The 22,904-nt window shown below is 25.9% G+C and overlaps 1 protein-coding gene across 4 annotated transcripts in view; it reads right to left on the reverse strand.

Annotated features, from left to right (window-relative positions):
* The window catches only part of LOC100199360 (rho guanine nucleotide exchange factor 16), a 78,796-nt gene that overhangs the window by 13,031 nt on the left and 42,861 nt on the right, over positions 1-22,904 (reverse strand). For all 4 annotated transcript variants that reach the window (XM_065800206.1, XM_065800204.1, XM_065800205.1 and 1 more), the window contains 8 exons: positions 20,639-20,714; positions 20,356-20,432; positions 19,949-20,078; positions 19,490-19,564; positions 13,458-13,547; positions 11,076-11,449; positions 7,956-8,038; positions 7,051-7,155 (listed from right to left, as the gene is read on the reverse strand). In XM_065800206.1, coding sequence (XP_065656278.1) covers positions 7,051-7,155; positions 7,956-8,038; positions 11,076-11,449; positions 13,458-13,547; positions 19,490-19,564; positions 19,949-20,078; positions 20,356-20,432; positions 20,639-20,714 — 1,010 coding nt within the window. The remainder of the gene's footprint in view (positions 1-7,050; positions 7,156-7,955; positions 8,039-11,075; positions 11,450-13,457; positions 13,548-19,489; positions 19,565-19,948; positions 20,079-20,355; positions 20,433-20,638; positions 20,715-22,904) is intronic.

The raw sequence follows: 22,904 nt of genomic DNA on the forward strand, positions 1-22,904 counted from the left end.
TTTGACACACTCTTTCCCGCTGTGCGGCAGTAAAATTTACCAGCATAAATGATTTTATTCAATTTTATAAAATATTTTTAAAAATTACTAACGATAAATTTTCTACAGTCAAAACATTTTCACTCAAAAAATGACCTGTGGAAATTTTTGTTGAAGATCCAAAGATATGAATATTTAGTTGTAAAAACCTGTAATTCAGAGCTTTTGAAATTACTTACTTAGAGTTAAAAATTTATTACAGATTCATTCATTTTAATAAAGTGCACAATTTTTGATAAATTTTAATTAGCAATTTTATTATTAATATTTTTCTACTGATATTGTCAAGCAAGAAATGTAACTCATTTTCAAACTTGCTCTTTTTAACTTATTTTTTAGAAAAATATTGCTTATAAATCTTATCTTTTTCTTCAACTTATTTATAATTTAGAATTATTTATAACCCTAACTCTGAGTTTTTATTTATCTAATTTTTTTCTCTTATCTATTGTGTTTTAAAACTTTTTGTTAAATTTATAATTTTAATCTTTCTTAAACTGAAGTTTTTTCTCTTTATCACTATTATTGTTATTATTAGTACTACTATACTTTTATCATTTTAAATATTATTATTATATTTAAATATCATTTTTACTGTTGTTAATATTGTAATAATTTTTTTATATTACTGTTTTTGTTATATTATTTTTGTTGTTTTCATTGTTATTATTATTAATGTTGTTATTTTTATTGTTATTATTATTATAATTATAGTATAGTGTATACTTTTTATATTCTTTACCATTACTTTTAATCACTGATATTACAACTATTATTTTTATTTACTCCTACTTGTATTATGATTATAATTATCATCATTTTATTATTATTGAATTTCACAGGTGTTTACTTCATATTAGTACTGATTGCTGTTTGGAAATAAACCTTAATGTAACAACTTTATTCAGAATATACTTGATTTGATTTAATTTGATCTAATATTACTTTTAATCGCTGTTATTACAACTATTACTTTTATTTACTCCTACTTGTATTATGATTATTATTATCATCATTTTATTATTATTGAATTTTACAGGTGTTTACTTCATATTAGTACTGATTGCTGTTTGGAAATAAACCTAGTTACTGTTACTGTTTGTAAATAAACCTTGATGTAACAACTTTATTTAGAATGTATTTGATTTGATTTAATTTGATCACTGAAAATTTGAAAGTCAGTGAAAAATGATGAGGCAAGTTTTCATGAATAAAATTAAATAAACAAATACAATTTTTATAAACTTTCTTTTAGAGCATGAAAGAAAACCATCAGGAATTTAAAATACTTGAAAATTTCCAAAGTTTGTTATTGAGCTAGTTAGAAATGATATAGGAAATTTTATTAGGTTGAAAAATGCACTTATGCTTGATTTATCAGAACTGTTTATTGATTCAAAAATCAGGTCAACTCTAGTTTTAGACGAACTCAAAATAGACAGACAAAGGAAATTCCTCTATTTAAAATTTATGCAGAGATTATTTGAGATTCGAAATAGTAAAAAAAGTGGTAAAACTGTAAACAGAATTAATAAAGTTCTAGAAATTAACATTGATGCTTGAATATGGTATGAGCTCAAATATTTTTGATAAAGTCAGATAAACCAGCAACAAAATCCATCAAAGATTTTTCTTCTTATTCAAAAAGTGTTTAGAAATCATGTACAACTTGGTACCACAATTTTAATGGTAAAGAAGCACGTCAAAATGTATTGTGGATAAAATTCTAATCAGAAAGCATCAAAAGAGTTTTATGTTTAAATGTTTTTTTTTGTGTCTAAATGAATATTTGTTATAAGAATTTACATAATGAATTTCTGAATAATTCTTTTTGAATAATTAAAAAAAAAGTTTATTTATGCAATTTTTCCTTTTCTTTTTTTCAAATAACAAATATACAAAATTTGTATAGATTTTTTATATGTAAATTAAAACAATTTTCTAAAGGCTTTTGAAACAAATGGTCTTAGATTTCCAACTACAAAAAGTCTATAGAATATTGTATTGAATCACAATATGTAGTCTAAGGAAACCTTTATTTCTATAGGTCATTTGTTTCAAAAGCCTATAGAAAAAAGTATTGATTATTTTTGTAGAAAAACTATACAAATTTTGTTATGGGGTATGGTGAAAAATTAATTTAATTTTTTTACTTTTAAATTATTTTCTTAACAGTTTAAATACTGTTTGAACAGTTTTACTTATCGTGATTTGCCAAATATTCTAAAGCAACATTGAAAATATATGAAAAATATATGAAAAATATTTTTCATCAGAATCAAAACAGTCCAAGTCCAAATCCATGAGAAAACAAAAGGTATTTTTCTGACTCTGAAAGCTTGTTAAAATTTCTTAAACAGTTATATTCTGCAACGAGAAAAGTGCATCATAATTGGCATTGCTTCATATATAACGTGGTGTTAACAGATTTGTATGATTTTCAACAGTTCCGAATGTTCTAGTTAACATGCAGTGTGCCTGTCCTGTTGGTGTGTTTGAAAGTGGAACTCATTTGTTAAGCTGGAACACATTTTTTATGATGAAATCTTGTTTGGCTAGCCTGTGTAAGAATTACAATAAGTTGAAAAAGCTACTAACTGGAACAAGTGACTTTTATAAAGAACACTTTGAAATTGTATGTTTGCAGCATGCAATTGTATGCCTGCAGCATTACCATTAATACTTGGAACTATCAAGACACTCCCTCCAACATCTAAACAATTGTAGTGCGTATGGCAGAAATATAAATTAGTATTAAAGCAAATCCAAGTAATTTTAGAGATTAAGATGCAGTTTTTACAGATACAATTATCTGATTTAGTACACTTAAGTCGTTATTCTGGGGAAGATAAATACATCCCAACTCATTACTGCTTGTTAAAAGGAAGTAGAGTTGAGTTGCATTTGTTTAACACTGGTCTTTTTGATGGTTTCTTCTATGTACATCATTACTCCTCCTCCATGTTTCTTAACACTCATTTGAAGATGGAGGTGGTACCTCGCTATAGAAGTGACAGATATGTTAAAAAACCAAGTTTCTGCAACGAATATGTGTGGTTGACAATTTTTTTTAGTATCAGCAATATATGCTCTCAGTTCATCAAGCTTTTAGGCATTTAGCAAACAAAGGTTGTTATTCCAGAAATGTAGTTAACTGAGTTCAGAAGTAGGTTTGAAAATAAAGAAACTAAACTGAACTGGTTTAGCCTGGTTTTGAGGGGGCTTTCTCTCTTTGGTTTTGCGGTCCTGATAGTCGATTAGTTATTGTCAGCAGCACTGGCCATTCTTGTTGTTTTGCAGCTTTGACTGTTTCTCAAACTTCATTAGGTTTAGCAAAGATAGTTGATTTTGCAATGGCAGATTTATTGCTGTCAATTGGATTGATAGTAAATTCCTGTTGGTGGATGACATAACAAAAGGGTCGGATAGCTTGGTTAACTAGTTCATTATTTTTTTCATTTTTTTCCTTGTTTAGCTTGTTGAGCTGGGCTTGCTGTGCTGGTGTAACCTCTTCCCCGACAAAGATGTTTTTATACTTTATGTCAGTTTCCTTGTAGTGCCTAGCAATAGAGAGAAATTTAATCTGATCTTCAGGCTTTTCCGAGAGTAATATGTAGTAGACAGACATTTTTTGAAGTGGCCATATTTTGTTTGATGATTAGTTTTTCTATTTTCTGTACATGGTGAGACTCTCGTGGAATCAAAAAAATCATGACTATTTTGTTTTCATCATCATTATTTGTTTCAGAAAGTTTATTTATTCTTCTGTTTTTTTCCTCTGTTGCGCAAGTGTTTATTACTTTATTGTGAGTTGTTTTTTGTTCAGTTGAGTTTCCAATAAGAGCAGTTGCAAACGTTTTGGCAGATGGATTTGTTGCATTTATGATAGTACTTTTTTAGGCCTTGACTTCCACTTTCAAGTTTTCTATTTCAATTCTTTGTTCATATAAAATATTTTTCATACCTATATCATTTTATCTCTCATTTTTGAAATGACAAAGTGCAAAAGCACATCCAGCTGACCATATTTAGAAACTTTTTGATAACCTTCAGTTACTGATAGTTGTTAAAATTGCTGTCATCAATCACTGGGTGCGTGTCAGTTAAGATATTTGCTTTAGATGCTGCAATCTTCTTAGCACAACAAAACTAGTCTTAATTGGCAAGGAGAGCTACTACCCTTAATAACCGTGGATTACCTCCTAGTCATGAATTATTTATTATAATTAGATAACTTACTACACAGGAACTAAAGTTTCACACAGTTTACTACAGTTTACTAGTAAAGTTTACTACATAGGAACTAAAGTTTTACTACACAGGAACTAAAGTTTCAGTATGTGTTTTTTTCATTTAATGTTACTTCACAGACTAATGTGTTTATTACTAAAGTGTGCATTTAATGTGTTAATATCTTTTAAATGATTTCACATGGATGTTAATGTTAGGCGCTATTCAAAGAGCATTACTTTCATGATAATGTAAAAAATACTCAGCAACCACCACCATAAGTGCTAGGCTAACTGGTCCAGAGTTTTAATATACTTGACAACGAGGGTATCAATATTCCAATGAAATTTTGTAAAAATAAATATATTATACCTTTTAACTCTGTTGAACATGTCAACATTTAAAATATATATATTCCTTTACTTCTATTTGAAACTTAGATTAAAGGTAATGTAGACATTCAAATATTAAAAACTGAATTTGCACAACATTATAATCCATTTCTGAGGACTCTATCGTTTTCACTAAGTGAAAAAAATTACTTTTTTCAGTTTTTTTATCAAACAATATTTGCTTAACTTAGAACTTAAAATCTTGCTATTAAACATTTCTTGGGTTTACAAATCTCCAAAATTAAATATTGATAGTAATATATAAATTATATATATAATTATAGTAAAATATAGTAGCACACTATATTTTCTTTCAGTTTGTATATAAATTTTATAACAACCTTTATAAGATTAGTTAATTGAAATTCATGTAAAAACTTTTAAAATAGATAAATAGTTATATATAGAAAGTTACTTAACTTCTATGCAGTTAAGTAACTCTCCAAATCAACAGTTGGCAGCCAAGGACCTTTTTTAATTAAATAATAATCTTGCTGGAGTGTTTGGTTTGTCATGAATTATTATCATCATGTCCATTTTACCAGGAAATAAGCAATTTGTAATGAGTATGTGTTGCAATAATTAACTTTATGTGTTGCAATAATTAACAATATTTTCCAGCATTTAAGTGAAACAATTAAAATAAAACTTGAAAATTTTTATAAAAATAGAACATTTAGAATAAAGAATATTCAATAAGTATGCCAAAACTCATTAATATGCATTTGGTTTTCACAGAAGTAAAATTTTAGGAATGCTGTCAGGTGAGGTCTTATACTTGAAAGGTTATTTATAGACCGTACCAACCCACTATATATTTATGATGAAAAAGACTTATACTGAAGGTTTAGGTTTTGTCATGCTTTCATTTTGTATTTAGCAAACTTGCTACAAACAGATTTACAACCAAAATCAAAATTTTTTTGTTTCTTTTAAGTGCATAAAAATCAATTTTATACAACAGGATCTATTCAATTTTATACAACAGGATCTTTCCAAATTGCATTTGTTGAAGTATTGTGAAAAGAATTAGTAAATACATCAAATAACCAACTAATCCACATGTTTTAAATGAGAGCAGAGTAAAGTTTTACGTGGCAGAATTACCACAGTAACTAGATAATAGACTCACACACATTTGCACACAAAAATCACTCAAGCACAAATATGTTTATGTCAATTGATCATCAAATTATTCAATTAATGGTGTGTGATAGGAACGGCAAGTTCATTAATGTTGCTGCAAATGGCCTGGTAGCACACATGATGCAAGGATTTTAGGAGAATTAAAACTTAGTAAAAAATTTTATAGATGGTATTCTTAAAAGTTTACTTTTTGATCCGGCTATCCATGTTTTTGTTGGTTGCTTACGCCATATCCAATTACAACAGCTTGGCTGTTGTAATTTGACTTGATTGGACTATATCTTTAAGAAGATATTATATAATATCTTTAAGAAGAACAAGAGTTTTAATTGAATAAGTGTTTGGAAGGTGGAAACAACTTCCAATAGTGTTTTGAAGGTGGAAAAAACACTTTCATTTGCTTCATGGAGATATTCAAATGACTGAGAAAGAGCTTATACCTTATTTGCTGTGTGTGCTTATTGCATAATTTAACTATTACGTTAAATGATGTATATCCAGTCAAGATATAGTTTTCAAAAATAATTTCTAAATATGTGATGACTTGGCTTTGGGATACTTTTTCGACAATTTATTTTAACATTTTTCTGAGTTTTAAATTCTAAAAGTTTTCTTGTATTGTAACATGTTTTAATAAAATTTTAAAAATTACTCAACAACCATTGATAAAAAAATTACTGACTACGATTTACTAAACACAATTTTCCACTAGGTATTACCAAGAAATAAAAAACTCCTTAAATTTTGATAAGGGCTTCTAAATTTGCTTGGCCCTCCATTTGGGGGGCGTGGGATAGCCTAGCTGTAGGTTCTGACTATTTATATGGTTAACAATTTATATATTAAAAGCCAATTTTAATCTAATAAAAACTTTTAAAATTGCTCATATTCAAATTTGAATGTTTAATTTGAAAAACTTTCCATTTGGAATATAAACAACTAATTTGTTCAAACAGAAGTCTGAGGAGGAGCAATTCCACTAATTATTCTCCTTAGGTATAAAACAAATATAAGTGTAAGTTTATGTTGTACAACAACATAAACTTAATAGAAATTTTTAAATCAACCACTATGTGCATATTTATAAACAGCAAACCAAAATAGAAACAGGTAAAAAATAAACAAGTAAAAGATAAGAATATAAACTCATAGCTACTTAAAGGTAATCTATTTTTAAAAAACAACTTTGACAGTTAAAAAAGTTGCTAGTTACTGAAATATTCAAATCAAAGCTTATATTTACCATCAGGAGTCTTTCGAAGAACTTTCAAGACATCACCTTCAATAAGTGTAAGTTCATCGCTTTGTTGAGCTTGATAAGCACGTTTAACTTGAACCTGAGGACAATCTAAAAAGTATTGTATTCGCTTATGTAAATAGTTTTTAATATTAATTTTGTGGACTTGAGTATTTCTAACTTTGCTATGAAGACATTCAAAAAGTCTTAAACTTAATTTTACAAAACATAAAAATTTTAACTATAAAAATACTTAAATTTACAGTTAAGTTACAGTTATAAAAAAAAACATTTTTTGCCACCATTTTTAATTAATTTTGATTTAACACCATTATTTTTAATTATTTGATAAATATTCTTTTTTAACTTATTATTAAAAGATATTGAGTAATCACGAACCAAAGAGGTGTCAAATAAAAGATGTTTTTCGCTAAATTTTGTTCCAGAAGATTGGGCTTATCAATTTTGGAATGAGTATTAAACAATTTGGAATCATTGAGCCATATTTGTCATTATGTTTTTCAACAAATCTAAATTTTAGCATTAACTATTTTTTTTTTGAATTTGAATTTTTTTTTTATTTCACTTTTTTTTTTGAATTTTTAAAATATAATAATTTTATAAAAAAGTTGAATCCCCGAACAAAATGTCAAAAAATAATCTTGACACAAAAATATATAACACATTTTTTAACTTTCTTAAATGAAAGTTTGTATAACGAAATAAAACAATTCTAAACTTAAGAAATATTACATAACATTTACTTATTAATAGGTTTATTTAAGTAAATAGGAAATTTAAAATACTTAAAACATTTAAATAAAAAGAAATTTAAATAAAACTTTCACTAAAAACATTTAAACAACAGGGAAAATTCAAAACTTTAAACAATGTATTATCAAAGCTCTTACCAAAATCATCATATATAGATTCTCCTTCAACAACTTTATTTTGATTTGGGAAAAAAACTTCATTCCAACGTGTTTTATCATTTCTAAAAAAAGGGAAAAATTTAAGCAAAAAAGACAAATTTTTCAAATGATTTTTTAAATATATTTATTTAACTAGAAACATATTTATTGACCATATAAATTATTTATTTACTTTACAAAGTCAAAGGACGCATTACATTCTAAACAAATTTTTAATTTTTTTATTGTTATTGTTGTTACAACTAGGGTTAGGACTATTGTAATTGCAATTGTAAAAATTAAATACAATTACACATTACAATACAATAATATTGTATTGTAATATTACAGAAACAATAAAAAAAATTTATTTTGGTATTGTATTGCTGTGATGAAAAACAATTATAATAAGTATTGTATTGTTTTTTTTCTAACAATACAATAAAATTCGAGAACTATTGTATCATATTGTTTTAATGAAATAAAATTACAATAACTATTGTATTGTTTTGATGAAAACAATTACAATAACTATTGTAGTGAGTTACTTTACATTTACGTAGAAAAGCTAACGTATTTTAACTCTTGATTTGAATGCTGCAAAGGAACTTAAAATATATATGAAAATTAACTTTAGTAATACAAACAGTTAAACATAATAATTATTTCTAAATAAAAATGTTAATGTCTTTTATTACAATAACAATAAATTGTTATTGTATTACAAAGACGAATTACAATACAATATTTATTGTTATTGTAGTGGGTCATTACAATACATTTTTTTTAGATATTGTTATTGTTTTATAAAAATGAATTAAAATACAATATTTATTGTTATTGTATTACAGAGTTAAAATAGTTGTAAATCACAAGTATTGTTATTGTTTCTAAATTAAAAAAATTCAATAACAATAACTATTGTTACTGTTATTGTTTTCATTACAATTACAATAGTCCTAACCCTAGTTACAACCCTATAAAGTTTCCACATCTTTAAAACTGAATTGCGCAAACAATATTATTATGACATAACTTTAAACTTCATTTTAATAAAACAGTTCCATAAATAATTATTAAAATTTTTGTTACAACCTGATAAGTGGTTTAAAAATACCAAAAAAAAAAAAAGAAAAAAAAAAGAGAAGATTCAATATCATTACATTTACAAATATAACAAAAATCCTAAAGCATCATTTAGATTAAACAATACAAGAAAGAGCTGAGTATTGATAGATTATCAGGTAATCATTAGATCACAAAAAAACCTATTGCTTTAATTAATCTTTTATAAATGTTTGTGATCTTCATTTCATCAGTTGAATTCTCTGACCATTCTTTTATATGCATATTTTAATTTTTTTTTAAACGTCTTCACTTCCAACAAGGCTGCAAGCAACCATTAATTAGAGTTGGAAGTTACTGGATATGCAGCACCTCTTCAATCTATTACCTTTCTCATTGTTCTTTATTGTTCTCTCTCTTCTCAATACCTTCTTTTTGATGTTATTTCTGGTCAAATTGACCAAGTTTCTCTTTTCACTTTATCCCTATCCCAATATTATAGTTATTAGTGACTTTAACTCTCATTACACTAAATGGCTAGGCTCTAACACCGCTAACCACCACAATACCGCTGACCCTTTAGAGCTTTAGTGTCTTAACTTCTGTATTTCTCAATTTCTTACTCAGATATATAAATTTGTGTGCCGTCTCGAACCTTAGCTTGAGCTCAGTTTTAGGTGAGCTATGATCTCTCTAAAATTTTAATTTCTTAAAGCTGACTGAAATTTCTTTTATGATTTTCTATGTGACAAAGTTGATTTTTTTGTCTTTCTGCTGATAACCACACATAGTCTCTTTGATTTAGACAGGTATGAAGTTTTTATTTTTTCTATTCTGATTTAGGTAGACCCTCATTCTACCCCATAGTTTTTAAAGTCTTGTGCATCTGCTATTTCATATGTCATTTTCAACTTTTTTTTATTAATTTTTTAATCTCTTGAAAATAAATGATTTTTATTATTACAAGAAATCAATCTAAAAAGGTGCTGATAAGCTCCATTATTATCAGTTTACCAAATCTTGTATTTTACAAATTCTTTCTTAGCAAATAGTTCTGTTTTATCGCTTAAAGATAAAGCAGGACTATTTGCAGAGAACCTTTCCTCTAATTTGCCTCTTGAATCTAATGATTACACTCTTTCCTCCACCCCGAGCAACAGCCTAATCTACTGTTAGATAATGTCCAAATCTTCTGCTGCAGTTTCTCTCTTCAACTTTTCTACTGCTTCCATTGCGGAAGCTCAATGATAAGGCAAAACTATTTCCAAAGAACTTTTCTACTAACTCGACCCTTGAACCTAATGGCCATAATCTTTCTGTCATTCCAGTTTAAACAGTTTAACCGATCGTTAGTTATCCAAATCATTCTGGCTTCCACTACTAAAGTGATTTCTCAATTAAACTCTTCTACGGCTTGTGGTCCAGACAACATTCTTGTTATAGTCAAATAAAAGTGTTTTCCAGAACTCTCTTTAATTCTCTCTAAACTAATTAACAAGTGCTCAACTAAATTTTGTTATCTTGCCTGCTGGAAAATAGCATCTTTAACTATTCCGGATTATTAAAAATCAGTCCTCTCTATTATTAGCGAGGTCTTTGAGTTATTAATTAATGTTAACATCTTATCTTGAGTCTAAAAATTTACTCTCTGACAATCAATACTGGTTTCAATACTCTTGTTCTACAGATAATTTGTTAACTGTAATAATAGTTTCTATTGTGCATTAGACCAAGGTGATAATACAAGGGCTAATTTTATCTACATATCAAGGAACTTCTATAAGCTTGCTTCATCAGGAGGAGCTTTTGAGATTATTAAATCACCTGAAGAATCTTATGTCAAGAACCCAAGAAGACATAAAGACTTTACATTTCTGACCAGTTGACATTTTTTATCTAGTTTATTTCTTATTGCATTATTCCTTAATAAATGAGCTTCGATATGTAACAAAACCTTACCTGTTCAAGTAATTAAATATAAGTTCAACCTGTAGAGTAAAACATAGAGGTAATACAAGAAAAAAATATTAAAAAATACAAAGAACCTTTACTTACAATGTGTTTAAAAAACAGTGATATTCAACAGTTTTGTTGTTGCAATTCTCAAGTAAAATTAATGTGAAGGCATATTTTAACGGGTTTATTTGGAGAGTATTAACTTTTGGAGGATCTGGTGTTTGTATATTTTTCAGTTCTTCTACTTTGAGTAAAGAACGCTGACAGTAATCAATAACATTAAACTGTCCTTCACTCTTCATTTTTGTTACAATAACTATATCAGTAAATAAAAACAAAAAGATTGATTTGCACTTTCCTTTAAAGATTTGCCTTAACTGATTTTTGTATTTTGATAAACGACCTTCTTCATGTAGACAATATAATAATCCTTTTTTTACTAACCATCTAGAAGCTGAAACTAATGGTATTGGCTGGAAGAAAAAAAAACAAAAAAATCGTATTTTATAATCCATATTATATCGCATTTAAAATCACCTTTAAAATAGTAATAAATTATATAAGTATGTTATTTAAACACTTTTGAAAAAATTCCAACATTGTTGCAACATTTAATTTACAGTAGTTAAAAGTACAATTTACTTAAATTTTAATTGTGAAAATTTTTTTTAAATGTAACTTTAAACATGTAACTATTTACATGTACTACAATTACTAATAGTACATATATAGCATATACATATATAACATGTATATAATTACTAAAGAACATTAACATTACATTTGTTGTGCATTAACATATACAACAAATACTAATAGCATGTACAACCAGGGTTGGCAAAAACTCGGTTTTTTTTTTGAAATTTTGGGTTTTATTGGGTAAATTTGGGTTTTTTTGGGTTATATTTTTATTTCATCTCTGTAAATATGTTTTTGTTTTTTTGTTTAATGATATTGAAAGTTAGTTTCATTTTCTACTTTAACTTTATTTAAAATATATTTTATATATTGTTATTTAATAATTTATAATAAGAAGTTTTCAAATTATTTTGAAAAAGATTTTTAAATATAATTTATAACTGTAATAAAAAATTTTTTTTTTGTGTTAAATCTATATGTATTAATTTACTTTAAATTTCAAAGTATTATTCTATATAAATAAAATGTCAATGAGAAATGAGAAAAAGAAGGCTAAAGAATGGGAGGTAGTAATTGAGATTTCAATTTAACTTTGAACTTGAAATTCAAATAAACAAACTTGTTTCTCTGCGCAGCAGCCTTGTTTATAAAGATTCGTGTTTAGGAGTTAAATAGTTGAGAGAGGATTGTAACCACAATAAGGTTGCCTCCTCGACGGTAGTGGGCTCTTCTGGCCACTACTACTCATTTAAATTCACCTAGGGAGGTGAATAATAAAAAAGAATAAAAAATCTCAATCGATAAAAATATTTAAATAACAATTGTAATAATGTATTTCCAGATAATAATTCAAATATTAGTAAACCTGCTCTGATAGCTGTTTGTTATATTTGCTCTGATAGCTGTTTGTTATATTTGTTGGTTATAATAGTTGATAATAATAGTTAATAATAGTAGTTAATAATTACTTTAATTAATAATATTATAATTATAATGTTAAAGTTGGTTATAACAGTTCAGAAACTTATTAAATATCTTTAAAAAAACCCAATAAAACCCAGATTACCCATGATTTTATTGGGTTTCATTGGGCAGGTTTTTTTGGGAGGGTTTTTCAATGCCAACCCTATTTACAACAAATACTATCAACATGTACTTCATTAGTATTAATATATATAATACTAACAAATTTGAAAAACTCATCAACAATATCAAAATACTTCATAAAATCAGTTTATGATTCATTTGGTGCAATTGTTCCACAATTAACAGCCAAAGATGGTCTACTATTTGTATGCTCCTTGTTAAGTTTTAAATACAGTTAAATGCTAGAATAAAATTCTAGAGTTTCCAAATTCGAAAAATTGTGAAAGTCTTAGCTTAATTTAAAATGCAAATTAATCAAGGTGAAGGGTTTAGTATCATATATATATATATATATATATATATATATATATATATATATATATATATATATATATATATATATATATATATATATATATATATATATATATCCTTAGCCATGTCCTTACAATGCACAACCACAAAGCAAGTGAACTAATGATTTTTTATTTTGTTCAGGCTTACCTGATTTGCTGAGTTGCAAATCTAAAACATGTTTTATTTAACCTGATGTGGGTTACATACCAAGTAAGCTATTTATTTAGGCAGTAGAGAAAATGAAACTTTATTTAAAATGAATTGAATTAAATTAAATGAGAAAATGAATCTATTAAATATGAATAATTTTCATAAATTTTTTTTCTTTAAAAACTGCTAAAATAAAAACAGATTATTATTATTGCAAATAAAAAACATTTAACAGCTAAAAATTCATACCTTAGTTTTAAAAATTAGAGTTTTTTGAATATAATACATTTCTTCTGTTTGCGCCATCTTTCTTGCACCTTCATTTGAATTATGGACAACCTGCAAGAAGAAGAATAGTAATAAAAAAAAATATTTATTAGAAATAATAATGTATATAAAAACTATATGCAATATTATGCTATGTTCAATATAAAACTATATGGTAATGCCAAAGGTTTTTTTTATTGTGAAAATGTAGCAAATGTTTTGATTAAAAGTTAGAAAACATTGCTCCAGTTGAAGCAGGTGTCATTGTGTTGTGCAGAACATTTTATAAATGTGGAGGACAAAAAAATTGGGAGAAAAGACAAAAAAAACAAATTTTGTTAATTATTTCTTTTTCTTATTTATCTGAAAAAATATTGGGTTTAAAGTGAGCATTTTTAAAGTTAAAGTGTTTAAAACACAGTGGCTGTGGCACTTTAAGATTGGCAGTTAGCATCAATATTGTTAAATGCTGACCCTAATTCTAAGGGATATATATACATACATAGGGGCAATTTCGCATAAGTGACGGTCAAAACATTGACACTCTTTATGCTGTTAAAAATGAACAGATAATGGAAATGACTTAAAACTTTCCAGAAATGTGAAACACTATCATATAATTTAGTATGCAAGTTACAGCATTAAAGTCTTAAACTTTTTCAAAAATTAACTCTACGTAGCGTGACTGTCGTAAAGTTTATTTTTTACCACTTCTGAACAAAACAACTTTGTCAGACTTAATGCAGCAAACAGCATTGTAAAAAAAAAATCATATGTTGTGTGTATTTAGCACACATTGATATTATTACATGCTGAGTTTCATAGTTTTACTTGGATTTTTACAAGCATTTTTATGTTTTTTTCAAAAATCTTTAGTATTTATTACTAGAAAACGTTTTAATTCAAGAAAAAACATGCATAAAAGAAAAAACAAGTCACAGTATAAAACATGTTTTGATTCTTTATATGGACTCCTCAAACTTTTAGAACAGCCTTTATTCTTTGTGGCATTGATGCAACAAGAGACTCACAATTTTCAGGCGATATTTTATGACACCACACTTTCATTATTGCTTTTCTCAAATCTGCTAGTGAAATTGGGTTCTGTTTAAAAACTTGTACTTTCAATTTTACCCAACAGTTTTCAATAGGGTTTAAATCACTTTTATGTTTGCATAGTGAAACCAGTATCTTTAGTAAAACCATAGAAATGCTGATAAATACTTGAAAATTAATTTAAACCATGGCAATACTAAACTCTTCCTGTAAAAGTTAGAAAAAACTATGACATTAAAAATAATGTGCATGTTTTTAGTCTTCTATCTAATTAAGAATTTATTAATTGCTAGATTGACTCTACTTACTAAGAAAAAACCATCTTGTTTGTAAAAAAACACTTCCCAGAAAATTTTTCAAAAATTGTTGTGTTAACCTTTCTGATTGACATAATCAGAAAGATATACCAACTGAATCTCCTTTGATTTTTCCTAACATATCACAATCCCTCATGTAAAAAGGTTATTAGAAAATAATTTTCTACCTCTCAGAACTTTTTTTCTTCAAAACTTGTGTTTTAATGTAGACAAATTCTGAAGTTACCAAGTTTTGAATAAACTGAAGATTGAATTTTACATTACCAAGCAAACAGATTTCTATTGCGCAAGAAAAATAATGATTTTAAAAGTTGTTTTTAGCAGCTGTAATTGCCTATATTAAATTATATGAAAATGCATAAATTATATGAAAATGTATAAAATATATTTTTTCTTTAATTGTGTTTTTAATGAATAAATAAATGCATAAATTCTTCTTTTTTTTCCATATGAAAAAAACTTTTTCAATTAACATGACATAGGTTGTTTTTATTTACATATATATATATATATATATATATATATATATATATATATATATATATATATATATATATATATATATATATATATATATATATATATATATATATATATATATGTAAAGTTTAAAAACTCTTTTTAAATCTTTAAAACTAAGATTGAGATACCTGCTAAAGCAAACACACCAACACCCATAATTGTTTGAATAGTAAAGCCCTTCAACAACTAACAATACCAAATGGATTTGTACAGGCTTTAAGCAGTTTGTTAAAAATTTAAGAATTTTCAACAAACTGCTTTTCTTTAAAAGCTAAAGTTCATTATATAATGGCAAATGTTAGTTTTTGGATAAAGTCATCCAAGTTTTCTTTCATAGCAATAATACAACTTAAAATTTTTTCCTCGTCTCCTCTGGTCTTTGAAGCAATAAATTATTATTTTGTGCTTAATACACGAGAAGGGATGTTTATTATTTTTCAGAAATTTTTCCAACCCAACACAAGCTTATAAGGAACCCTCTTCCTTCCTTTATTAATTTTTACTTGTTGTAAAACATCTCAAAACTAAAAAAAGCCAATATATATATGTTATATATATATATATATATATATATATATATATATATATATAAATATATATATATAAATATATATATATATATATATATATATATATATATATATATATATATATATGATATATATATATGATATATATATATATATATATGATATATATATATGATATATATATATATATATATATATATATATATATATATATATATATATGATATATATATATATATATATGATATATATATATGATATATATATATATATATATATATATATATATATATATATATATATATCAGTCACTGTTAAGAATAAAAACTTTCAGTGCAATCAAACTTTAAAATACAAAAGCAGGCTTTATAATTCGTATTAAGCACACAAGAAACTTCAAACAACCTTCATACATCTATGAGTTCAAATAAAACAATTATGTTTGCCAGACATCATGTGATTGCATGAGCAACATCCATTAATATCACATATGAGTATATCCATCCAAAAAATGTATGACAAATATTTTTAGTATTATAATTTAAACATTTGATTAAACTTTATAATTTGGAGAGTTTGGAGTCTGACCATGCAACATAAAACTTTATTCAACATAGAGTTGTTTTGCTGCAAGAATAACTTTCAGATTTCCACAACGTGTGGAAATCTGAAAGTCTTACATTAATACATTTAAAGTTTATTTTTGCATAAATAACATTGCCAAATACCGATATGGAAAAATAAAAGTTTGTTAGCTATGTTTAAAACAGTTCTTTTAATTTAATTTCATCAATGGTGGATATATTAGTAACATGGGCATTCTGTTACTTGAATTGAATAATAAAAAAATAATAAATTGTTTAGGCCTGTCCAGTATAGCAAGGTTAAAACCAGTCCAGCATAGCAAGGTTGAAACCAGTCCAACATAGCAAATTTTGGGTGACAGGAATAGTGTCAAAAAATGAACTTCAGAATAGTGCCAAATATATTAAAAAGGTCTAATGTCGTAAAAAAAAAAAGGAATAGTGTTGCAAATGAATTTAATGAATAGTGTCGAAAAAATAATAAAGAAATAGTGTCGCTAATAGTAAAAACGGAATAGTGTCACAAATAGTTAATTTCAGCAGTAGGTTACTCGTTTTTCTTACCTTTATAGCAAACAGCTTTTACAGAAAAAACAAAGAATAATGAAAGAAAAGATTGCTACCGAACCCCAAACCATCAGTTGATGTAGCGCACTCCTTTGCGGCAGCAATCTATAAGATAGTTAATGTATGTACTGAAGCCCCGGCAGCAGGCTATTTCAGTATGACATCAGACATGTTATCTAAACACACATTTATAGTTGTTATTATTATTTTTTGTTTTCAACATTTTTTGTTTTATTCATTAAACTCCTTTAGAACATTTTTCCCTTTTTCTATTTTAGACTATTCATTAAATTCATTTGCGACATTATTCCTTAACCTGTTATTCCACAATCAATAAGGTGACAATTTTTTACACTATTTCACCATTCTGCTGCATCAAACTAGAATAATTTGCAAGTGATGTATTATTAATCAAGATGTCAATAACAACCCTGACAAATGTCAGTAATTTTTTTTGACAGGTTTTTTATTGGTAAAATAATTATGTTAAGTTAACAAAACAGTATTGCACCTGATTCCACATAGCCAAAATTAAGTAACCTCCTTGTCTATATCCTATAACCACAATTAAGTAACCTCCTCGTCTGTAGTGGCCTTCTGGGCCTTGGGGAGGTGAATTAATAAACAAAACAAAAATTCAAAATTTACTGTTCTTATGCAATTATTAATTTCAACAAAACCTTTTTCTGGTTTATTAAAATTAAGCAGTTTTTGTATCTAAATACCATGTGCAATGTGGGTTGCTCCATATAAAGATTTCATTAAAATTTAATGTAATCATTAAAAGTTTCTTCAGTGAAATCTGGATTACCATAGTGTAGTAAAGCTACTTTGTTGAATGTTCTTTGGCACAACAAAATTTTCATAATTAAAGTTTAAATTTGCAATAGCACTTTCGAATCCACTCTATCAAGCAAATGTTTTCTGCTAATTTATAGGAATTTAAATTTCCTGAATGAAAATGAGTTTACTGAAACCAGACATTTCTATTATTGTTTTACTTTTTAAAAGATCAATACATAACTATAAAATTTGTGCAATAGATAGAACTTTCAGTGATTATCCAGGTTATATTTTTAAAACCTGTAAAAAATTTTCCTAAAATATCCAAAAAAAATCTAGAAAGTATTTTAAAAATAATCCAGAACTATAAATGGATTTTGTGTAATTAAGAATATCTTATGTGCTTAAAAATGATAATGTGCACATATATAATAGAATTATTAGTAGTATGGAAAAAATTGAAGTTTTGATTGCAGTTGACAAGGATGTGGGTTTGAAAATGCCTTAGGGAAATCTTTTTTGTTTTTCTTTTAAACTTTTATTTTGAAGTAGTTTTATATTTTTCAACGATTATTGTTATTTATAGTTATGATTATCATTTATTTTTATTTTTCAAAGTTTTCTAGAATAAGTGCATCAATACATACATAAATCAACTGACATAATGAGAGAGGATATACCATAATGACATACATCAACTGAACTAAATAGGTATAAGCTCAGTGGAATATAAATACATCAACTGAGGGTTCTGGTTTTGGCAGGCATTCTTTAATTAAAAGAAAAGTGTTTCAATATTTATTTAAATAGGGTTTATAAATTAATTCATATATTCATATCAAACTATTTATATATTAAATTATATATATTAAAATGTATATCAAATTCATATATTCATATCAAATTAATTCATATATTCAAATAATTCAATGGTCAAAATAATAATAAATACACACAAGCAAATAAGAAAAAACTAGATAACATAACTAAATAATGAGTCGGGTAAATGATGAATGATCCTTTACTGTTTTAATTATTTAACTTAAAAAAATAATACTTTCAAAATGTATTTCCAGAAAGCTATTTGGATATCTAGAAAAAAAAATTTAAACAAACTATCTGGAAAACTTTTAATCGAAGGTGACAAGTCTAAACAAGCAACTGTTTGAAGATATCTAAGTCAACAGTTCATCATTCATTGCATCAAGTCAACAAGTCACATTTATCCAGGAAAAATATAAGATTGAAAATCTAACAAAACTATATGTTATTTGGCTGCAAAGGACATGCAAATTTTAGGCTCATAAATTTTTACTCAACTGCCTACTTGTGTTAATATAGTACCTTAACAGTTTAAATTCAATTTGATCCCTACTAGATCCCTGGTAGTACCACGCTCAACTTGTTTCTCTGTGCAGCAACCTTGTTGACCAAGGTTCATATTTCTAAGTTGAGAGAGGGTTGTAACCATAATATAATATGTTAATTTATCAAGTTTATTAATTTTATTAATGTTGTAGTTAATGTTTTATTAATTTTTTTTTATTAATGTATTAATGTAATTTTATTAATTACTAGAATTACTTAAAAATAGGTATTTGCACATTACATTTTAAGTTTTTTCTTTAAAACTATAATATTTTTAAAACATATACTATATGAATTGCTTTCAAAGCTTTTTCAGTTGAAAGATATTCTTCACTTTGAAGTTCACATCTTCTGATTATTGCCTAGAAATTAAATAAAGATTTTTATAATAAATTATTCTAAACTCTGAATAATAAATAATTTTCATAAAATAAATAATAATAATAATTTTTTCTAAACAGTTTTTACAATAAGTAAAATATGCAGAGATTTTAGTTTTTACAATAAATCAAAAATAGATTTTTTATTTCTACAACTTTTTATAACTTTTATTTATATAATCATAATTTTTATTTATATAACGTTATATAAATATTAATATAACTTTAAAGATATTATAATACCTACAAATAACCAAAGATAGATTTATACAACTTTAATACAGAAAAAAAGAGTTGTTATAGAATAGAATTGTAATGACTAGAATTGTTTTAACAAAAAATTTTGATAATAAAACTTTTTCATACATCAACAAGTAGTGGCAAACGAGTTATCCTTTGCATAGGCATGGTAAGGAAAGAATGCATGCTCAAACCCTGACATTTGGGATCTGCTTCTAATTCTCTCAATGCATCAGCAAACTGTGGATTTGTGTTTCTATGCAAAAAAATAATTTAAAAAAAATATTTTTTTTTTTATTTAACTTAAAAATTTGTCAAAATATATATACCATTATATCTTGTATGCTTTAAAAAGAATAAATAGATACCACTATATTTTGCAAGTTTTAAAAGTTATAAATAGATACCACTATAGCTTGCAAGTTTTAAAAAGTATAAATAGATACCATTATATCTTGCAAGTTTAAAAAGTATAAATAGATACCATTATATTGGGCAATTTTTAAAAATTGTAGTGGTTAAATAATGCTTACACTAATGCTTGAAAAGTGCGATCTTGGAAAACTTGGTTAGAGCAATACTTAATGTAGCAATTAAACTCAGAGTTGGCCTATTAAAACAAAAATAATTGTACTTAGAGTTGGCCTGAAATATATTAAAAAAATAATTACAAAAATAATGTTTCATCAAAACATATTTTTTAAAATGTTTCAGGCTATCAGAATGAGAATTTTTTGGTTAATAACTAGATAATTACTACAGATAATAAATAATTTAAAAAAAATTACTACAGATAAATAATAAAAAAGTACTAACAAATTCTAAAATAATATCACTTATTGAACTGATTAGAATGTTTTCTTGCTGGCGCTTTCGCAAGGCTCTTAAAAATCTAAAACATAATATTTGATAAAACATAAAACTTGTCAAATTATATAAAATATATAAAAAATAAAATGGAATAACATTCATCACTTTAATGTTGCATTGAGTACAATGTGCCTATTGAGCAATACACATGACATGTATTGGATTTTAAAACAAAATTATCAAATAAAGTAATGAAAAACAGAATATAAACACAACACAAAACAGAAGTAAGGAAAAAAGGTAAAATAACCATATTTTTAAAAAAATTGCTTGGAGCTAGTGAAAAAATAACCTTAGTTTTTACACTGTTAATGTCTTTTTTTTGACTTAACATTGTCTTTAGACACAGACTATCCTAAATAAATCCTTTCAAACTGCTGAATTGAATTTAATTTGCAATTTCTTTGCAATTGTCTTTAAGTAATTATTTTCTCTTACTCGCCTTAAAATTTTATTTAATATTTTGGATAAAAGATTTGCTTTAATACATTTTTCAAGTTTTTGCTCCTTGTCAGTGTTTAAGGTAAAGGTTCAAGGCTCCAAAATTTTCTTTATATTGGCACATATTTTTTTTACATTTGTCTTACCATTTTGATAATAAAAATGAATGTAATAACCACATGAATTTCTAAAAGGTTCACTTAAGATATGTGGTGTATATATATATATATATATATATATATATATATATATATATATATATATATATATATATATATATATATATATATATATATATATATATTTATATATATATATATTTATATATATATATATTAATATATATATATATATATATATATATATATATATTATATATATATATATATATATTAATTAGGCAAGATGAAAATAATTGAAGCAAAATAGGCAAATTAGGCGAGATGAAAATAATTGAAGATGAAGGAGAAGAAAATATTGGTTCAGAGAGGATTAAAAGAGAAGACATCCAACAATGGTAACAAAACAGGACATTTTTTTAGGGTATATTTAAAAAAAAAAATCTCATCTTCCCTTATAACCTTTATAATTTAAGCTAAACGATATATGAAATATTTATAAATTAAAAATGTTTCATTATATCTATAAAATATTTATAAATAAAAATATTTTCAGGATTAATCTGATTTTGCTGAAGTATTTGGGTATCAATGAGGAACTAACCAAGCGTTTGTATGTCATACTATGCACTGTCTCATGTATGGAAGAGGTAATTCTTGAGGTTATAGAGATCAATTGCAAGGAGACACCCCAACATTTTGTTCATATACATCCCTGGTATTATATGCTGCAGGGTTAACTCAAACTGTTGATACATTCTCACCAGGTAGTTCGCAACAAAAGCTTACCTATTGGTGTGCTTTTTGTGGAAGCACAGGAAAGCAGAAACAAAGATGTAAAAAATATAGAGAATTTGTTACACTTAAAGTTTCTAGAAAAAAACAAAACCTGGATTTAATGAAAAGACTTCTGTGTAGCTCAGATCCAGTGATCAGCTTGCTGCAAAGCAGAAAAAAAGTGGAACTGATTTTTCCCAAAGAAGTTAAACTTCTACTTGTAGAAAACGTGTAACTTGTATGAACTTGTTTGTTTATATGATTTTGCAATTCAAAACATTTTAATTTTTTTATATGGGATGCTAAATGTTATTTGACCCTTAAGAAGACCCTTAAGAATATAGTTCTGATAGGGCAAATTGGATTTCTTTTTGTTGTTACAGATTTAACACTTTCAGATGTTGGGCAAACTCCAAATTTAAGTATATTTATGCTGATGTCAAACGATAATACTTTCCAAGGCTGTGATTGGAGCCTGGGAACAAGAATAACCCAAAATGTTATTTCCCTTACCCCAACTGTGAAGGCAATGAGTTAATGAATGAATTTATAAATTATATTATACTAAATTTGACTAGATTGGCATGTTTTAAATTTCATGAAATAGTATTTTAGATTTTAATAGCTATGACTAAATAAATTTTCAACCCTCCCTAAAGTGTTGTAAATTTTATATGGTCATAACTTTTTATTTCTAAAAGATTATTCCGTGAAATTTAAAACCTGCTAATTTAGTTAAATTTAGTGTGAAATTGCAACAAAGATTAAATCATTAACTCATTGCCCTTACATTTGGGGTGGGGGAATAACTTTTTGGGGTATTTTTGTTCCCAGGCTCCAATCACCAGAACTCTTTGCTAAAAGTTATTATCTGA

The sequence above is a fragment of the Hydra vulgaris genome, chromosome 06 (assembly GCF_038396675.1).
Source record: "Hydra vulgaris chromosome 06, alternate assembly HydraT2T_AEP".
Taxonomy (NCBI): Eukaryota; Metazoa; Cnidaria; class Hydrozoa; order Anthoathecata; family Hydridae; genus Hydra; species Hydra vulgaris.